Here is a 7,184-nt window from a genome sequence, read left to right on the forward strand (position 1 = left end):
AAAAAAAAATCTAATATGGTTAGAAGTTCTGGTTTCAGGGGCACTTCAGCTATTTTGGAAGCACCACAGTATTTAGGCCAACATAAGCTGATATTCAGAAGAATCACACTTTATCTGAGATTATCTAGAAATCCAATAATTGGGCTGGCTGACATCTTTAATTAAGTGATCTGGAGTAGCATCATGTGAGAAACAGCAAAGCTAGCAAGGTGTGACGTGATTCACTCTGCTGGCCACTGATCTGTCGATGGGCCTGAAAATGGCACTTCATTCATTTCTGAATGCTAATTTGTGCGGCATCTTTCAAAGGTGTGAGTAGGGCCATGAATCAGTGATCTTATTGGAATCTCAAACCGAAGGGGGTTGGAACTGTGTATAGGAGGTGCAGAGGTCCTTTAGTTTCAGATCTTTTCATAGTCGCAAACAGCGACCTATGTGACATTAACAAATCTAGCAGATCATTACAAGTTCTAGTTTCAGTGTTACTTGCTTCGGCTATTTGGCAGCACTACTGTATAGGATAAGATGCTACTTAGGAGCAGCTAAACTCAAAACAGATATATGTGGTAAACTTACGGCATTTTGAACTGAAAAACGGTGAAAGAATTAAGAATTTTCGGACACATGTTACTTACATTGTCTCAGCTCTGCATACTTGGCAACATTTCCAAATACTGGTCCTAATGTATCTTCATGTTTAATTCTGCAGCTATGTTCAGTGGTGCTAATGTCCGGGCTCATCATAATCCTGAGCAGCGCCGCCAAGATCACTCACCAGGTGCAGGCCCTCATGGGCCAGACCACCAAGTGGCACGCCTGCTGCACCATCGAGCCGGTCCCGGACGACGAGATAGATCCGGGATCCAACCAGAACTCCATGCTGGAGGAGTACCCCGAGCCCGAGGACGAGAGCGACTGTGAGTCCAGCGAGGAGACCGGCGACGAGGACATGGTGGAGAACACCAAGTTCCTCCAGCCTCACATGCACGTGATCTCCTTCCAGAAGAGGCAGGCACTAGGTACGTATGATCATCGACAGTTATCATACATTTCGTCGAATCTTGGGGCTGATGGAAAACGCTGTTGCAGTGACCTTCCTGGAGAACAACAACGCCGGCATCACCGTCTTCGGGTTCACGCTGGACCGGTCGTACCTCCACACGATATTCATGCTCGAGTGGACGTTCTTCCTGTGGCTGCTGGGGAAAACAGTCGGCTTCTCGTGAAGACGAGGGACTGTATGCACCAAGGTTCTATTCTGTTCCATGTTTTTTTGCTGTTGTGCTCCGTTTGATCCTTGTGTGAAAAGAGAAGGAGTACGGGTTCTGCTCGTTTTTCTAGCCAGAGTAGACACCGTATCCGTGGCCTGGCCCGTATGGCCCGCAAAAAGTCTCTCCCCACCGCTATATATGCGGTTTCACTGCTCGGATACGGGTCAAACCTCGTAAAAGGGCCGAACCCGTATAATTCCGGCGAGTATACGGGTTCGGCCTGTTTTTCTGGCCAGAGTAGACACCGTATCCGCGGCCCGGCCCTAAAAAATTTACTGTGGCCCGCAAAAAGTCTCTCCCCACCACTATATATGCCCCACTGCTATATATGTGGTTTCACCGCTCGGATACAGGTCAAACCCTATCCGCCTTCGCCGCCGCTCCGCTGCGATTCCCCTCCTCCGCCCAATTTCTCGCTGCAGGCGAGCCTGAAAAAGCCATGGATTGCTACGGGAGCTCTGGGGATGACGCAGAGCGTCGCGCCAGATCCGACGCCGCACGCAAGCGGGGCGCACGGAGGTGGCTCAACCGCGGTAGCCGGTCGCCGCCAACGTTTGAACGCCGCGAGCTGGTCGAGTTCGAGCGCAAGCTTGCCCGCCGCCACCACGCCTCATTCGGCTCCTCTGCCGCAGAGAGCTTGTCCGCGGGCGCCTCGAGCTCGTGGCTCAGTCCGATGAAGAGAGAGCCGGAGGAACTCGGGCCGCTCGCCGTCAAGCTCGAGGCCGAGGCGCCGCCGCGTCGAGGAGTGATTGACCCCAAGGACTACCTCCCCCCGGGGCAGGAGGAGCACCTAGAGCGTGTCGTCATGGAGCGGTCGACGAGGGAGCGGGAGGAGGGCGAAGTGCGCCGCCGACGCGAGCTCGAGTACGAGCAGATGTTCCCCAGACGGGTGTTGCGGCGTTGCAGGTCCGCCTCCATGAAGGTGGAGCAAGCCAAGTTCTTCATCGACCTCGACCCCTCCGACGAGGACTTAGCTCCTCCAGCTCCTCCGCCGTGCCGTCGCTGCCGCGAGCTCATCGATTTTTGGTATCTAGGCTCGGGCCCACAGATTCCCCCACTAGTATGATCAATGTAGATGAACTAATGTATGATCAATGTCGTTGCAAGTTTCTCTGGCGAATGCTTTTCTTAAAATTTTACAGTTTCATATACGAGGTCTGATCTGCAGCGCACGAATTCAATCCGCAAATCTCATCTGTCTGTAAACACAATTTGCGGGTCGGCATTATACGAGGTCTGCTAGAGATGCTCTTAGATGGGTGCTGTAGAGATAGCCTCGTGCATCGCAGGTTGGCATTGCAGGTTTATAATCTCGGGTTGTAACTTGTAAGCCAGCATCAGTTGTAGAGCAGGTGTGTCAAAAGAAAAACTCTTTCCTTTATTTATTTTTGAACCGAAAACCGTAGAACAATTGTTCTATGGTATATTTTTATTAAAATAAAATAAAAGTATGTTACGAGAGGATCAAAAGATCCCTAAATACAAGGAAAACTTAGTCAATTCCTGCTCTTGGAAGCATTAGAGCTGATTTAAAACATGTTATCTAGCCACTGTTTGAAGCTTTGAAAGTGCTTCGCCTTTAGCTTGTGCTGTAGGAGCTTCTGATCTTGCTTGAGGTGAAAACGCCAAAAATGTACCGTATGTGGCAGACCTCTGAAAACTTTCCCATTTCTCTTATTCCAAGTATTCCAGCATCCAAGAATAACTATTTCTGTGGCAAGTTGTTGCGGAATTTTTCTATCGCCAGTAGTGTTTCCTCGTATATTGAAGTACCTCTTGCCTTATGGGAATTAGAGTGTTCCAACAATCCTGTGCAAAATTACAGTCCCAAAGCAGGTGAAGGGCTATCTCTTCAGCATTCTGATTGTAGTTTCGGCAGTGAGGATTGTTCAGTTGCACGCCTTTTCTCTGTAGGAGTGATCTGGTGTTGATTCTACTGTGGGCTACTAACCAGAAAAATATCTTATGTCTGAGTCTGCTAGAGCTCTTTCAAGTCAACTTGAAGATAGGGTGTACCTCCTCATTACCCATTAGGTGTTTGTACATGTGCATTGAAGAGTATTTATTTTGAAGGCCATTGCAAGTCCATTTATCCTTCCCATATCTGTCCGGAGAGGGGATAATATCCCCCAAGTTGAATGAATTGATTGTAGGCTGTGTTGGATAAAGGAGTGTGGAACTGTTCAATCCAGCTTCCAGAGTCACAAAATTCTTGGACAGACAAGGAGCCCCTAATAGCAAAAGAGTGCAGCTCTCGAAAATTTTGTTCCAATATATCTCCTTCCTCTTTCCTTTATTTTGGTTCTACCGGCCTTCTGTTATCCTCAAGAAAATGATTTGTACTCCATATATCGATATGAATCCTACGGGATATGATGGTATTTCATATTCAGTACAAATATAATAGTCAAAGCATTGCAATGCAGGTGAGGATGGTACATCTAATAGTGCTTTTTTTTTGTGTGTTAGTATTGCCTGTGTGCATCCTAACTATGCAGAGGCCAGATATGTACTCATGCTTGTATCCACTTGGTGCTTCATTTTTAAGTTATAAAATTCATCCGTTGTTGAAAAAAGAATCAAAGCTCACTCAAAGTGATGCTACGGATTGGCCCACTTTCCAGTATCTGCATATGGCTCTTTCTGTATAATGTGTCCTCGTGGCGATTGATGGGCGCATCCATATCCCGTTTGAGAGCTCCTATGCAACGCTTTAGGCGCCAAAAAGGATAGCTGGCGCTTGCTAGCTTTCTTCACAGGCCGCAGCCCAATAAGGCCACCTCCCTCTCGCGCCTGCTCGGTTTATGAAGTTTGATGGTTTTCTTTCGTTATTACTTATAGTACGACCTTTCCCTAAAAGAAACTTACAGTATGATCTAGTGTACTACTTCGTGTGTCCCGACTGCGACTAGCAAGTCGGGACGGAGGGAGAACTTGCCTCAAAAAGAAAATAAAAACTACAGTCCTACATGGCCAGCGGTTTTTATCTACTATACCACATGGCCAGCGGTTTTCAAAATATATGAATAAAACTTCATGAATCGAGAAAAAGTTTATGGTTTGAAAAAAGTCATTTTTAGTTTTTTTTTAATTTAAAATAAATCATGAAATTTTTAATATATAATCATGAATTTCAAATAAGTTCATGACATTTAAAAAAGTTCGTAAATACTGAAAAATTCATAGATTTTGAAACAATGTAAGCGGATTCGGAAGAAGTTCACTAATTTAATAAAGTGCTAGATTTGAAAATAGTTCATGAATTTCGGAAAAGAAGTTCATGAATTCAAAAAAAATCATGAGTCTGAAAAAACTTCACCAATTTTTAATAAGTGTGTGGACTTCAAAATGTTAACAATATTTGAAAATTAGTTCACGAATTTTACAAGATTTCAATTTTTTTTGGAAAACTTCATGAAAATTGGAAAATTTTCATATTTTTTAGATAAAATCACAAATTTGAAAAAACTTCACGGGTTTTTAGAAACTTCATAAAAACTAAAATGAATTTGTGGATTTGAAAAACATTCACGCATTTGACAAAAGTTCACGAATTTGAAAAAGCTCACGAATTGAAGAAATAGTTTATGATTGAAAAAAAGTTCACAGATTTTGAAAATGGGAAATAAAGAAAAAGGAAAAAAGGAAGAAAAACTGGCCGAAACAAAACCGAAAAACATGTGTGTTCTAGGCGCAAAACATGAAACAAAAGAAGTATTATTAGGCACAATAGGTGAGTCGTCTGTGTCAGTTACTATGTTCGGAAGGAAACCTTGAGGTTCCTCCTTTGAATCTCACTACCTGCAACATTTTTGTAGATTCAATAAAATGGGCCAAGCCCAGGATGCAAGGGGGTGTGCATCGGTTTGTTGAGTTGCCTTTAGGCGTCGGGGTCTCATTTGTAGGGAGACCGTGAGATGGGCCGGCCTAGGCGCGTGCGATGCCAGAACCCCCCTTGTCTTTTCTTTTTCTTTTTAACTCTTATACTCCCAAATATTCTAAAAATATATTTAAAAAATAATGCGTCAAAAATTGAAAAATGTAAATCAAACATGGGAAATGATTAGCTTCAACCGACTGATCTTTCATTGCCCATCCGCTTCCTCACGCTTGCGACGCGTGTCCTTATGGGACCAGTTCGTTCTTATCCTCACGCCAATGTCCACGCCTCTCATTCCTGAAGCTTTTCGGTGGGATCGTTTTCTTCTCCTTTCGTCCACCCCGTCTGCTTCCATCTCCCCCCACTCTCTCTCCTTGAGCCGGCGCTGCTCATCCATCTCTCTCATCTCCCCTCTCCTCCATACTATGTTGCTGCATCGGGGACAAGCCTCATGCATGGGACATACCTTGTTGACCAGATCCATTGCATGCCTACTTCAAGGCTCCGGCGTTGTAGGGCCCCAGATGTTACATGCATGTGTTACTCACCGTCGAGATTTGGATGAAATTTACTACATGATACTACAAGTGCTTCAGGCGGAATTTTCGCAACAAAGGTCTTGTTGCAGGAATATGGAGAAGAGGTCGCAGATGATGTAATTTTTGGAACAAGGAATACATAGAAGTTTTTTTTTTGCAACAATGGTCTTGTTGCAAGAGTGCATAGATGAGGCCGGAGATGTTGTTGCAATTTTTGCAACACGGATCTTGTTACAGGAATCTAGGAAAGATGCCGGAGATATTCTTGCAATTTTTGCAACAATGATCTTGTTGCAGGAATACGACAAAGGGAACAAGGATTACTTGCCCCCGCGTGCCGGCGGCAGCTGATTTTTTGTGGTGGTTGGGGGCGACATCATTCTGGGCGCAACTCTGTCGGGGACGGTGGACAAGGGAGTCTGTTTCTGAAACAGAACCGTTGTCGCGGAAATTAAAGAGGGATCAGCCGGCGCGAGGTGGTTACATCGAACGGCTGTCAGCGCTCTGATCCAACGGTTGTCCAACCGGCGGATCATTATAACATGTCCGCCGGCCGACGCCTAGCGTCGCCCATCAAACATTGGAAATATGTTAAATACGTGTAGAAACAAATGTTTATCATGTATACAAAATATATACAATGTGTATTTAAAAAGTTGATATGTATTAAAAAATGTCAAACGAGCATTTAAAAATGTTAATAAAGAATTTCAAAGACGTTAATCAAGCATTTAAATAATTCTAAATGCATATAGAAAAAATGTTTGTCATGTAATGAAAATGTATTAAAAATAGTGTTTATGAGAAAATACTTTATCATGCACTAAAAATGTTAAATGTGTATAGAAAATGTTTCTGATGTACAATAAAAATGTTCAACCGACATGAAATAAAAGTAGACATAAAAAACCATATATTTTAAAAATGCTAACTATGTCTTTACAAAATGTTAAACATGTATATGAAAATGTACACTATGTGTGAAAAACATATTTATTGCCAATAAAAATGTTCACTAGTTACTTGAAAAATGTTTACCTTGTATTCAAAAAGTAAAACTTATATTTTCAAAACATACATCTTGTACTGAAAAATGTTCAACGTGTATCAACATAATGTTTCACGTCTACACTGAAAATTACATTGTGTACTGGAAAAAAGTAGATATGTGTTGAACAAAGAAATAACCAATAAAAAATTGAGGAAGAAACAAGGAAAACTAATGAAAACCGAAAAATAAGCAAAAGAACAGAAGAAAACCACTGAAAAAGAATGGAAACATCAAAACCAAAGAAAAAACCAAGAAAAAATGCGAAGGGAAAAACCAAAGGAGAATATATAATAAAAGGAAGTCCATGAAAACAGATAAAAAAACAGAGTAAACCGGAAGAAATTATAGAAAAGGAAGAAACAAAAACAGTTAAACCCAAAAAAAAAAGAACATAGAAAACAGCGAGAAAATAAACAAAACAGAAAAATACAACCATAGAAAAC

The 7,184-nt window shown here is 42.7% G+C and overlaps 1 protein-coding gene across 1 annotated transcript in view; it reads left to right on the forward strand.

The window, feature by feature from the left end:
• LOC123148321 (uncharacterized) overlaps window positions 1–1,663 on the forward strand; it is a 3,757-nt gene extending 2,094 nt beyond the window's left edge. The window contains exons 2-3 of the mRNA XM_044567707.1: window positions 710–1,019; window positions 1,090–1,663. Coding sequence (XP_044423642.1) covers window positions 728–1,019; window positions 1,090–1,226 — 429 coding nt within the window. The 5' untranslated portion in view covers window positions 710–727 and the 3' untranslated portion in view covers window positions 1,227–1,663. The remainder of the gene's footprint in view (window positions 1–709; window positions 1,020–1,089) is intronic.
• The last annotated feature ends 5,521 nt before the right edge of the window (window positions 1,664–7,184 follow it).

The sequence above is a fragment of the Triticum aestivum genome, chromosome 7A (assembly GCF_018294505.1).
Source record: "Triticum aestivum cultivar Chinese Spring chromosome 7A, IWGSC CS RefSeq v2.1, whole genome shotgun sequence".
NCBI lineage: Eukaryota > Viridiplantae > Streptophyta > Magnoliopsida > Poales > Poaceae > Triticum > Triticum aestivum.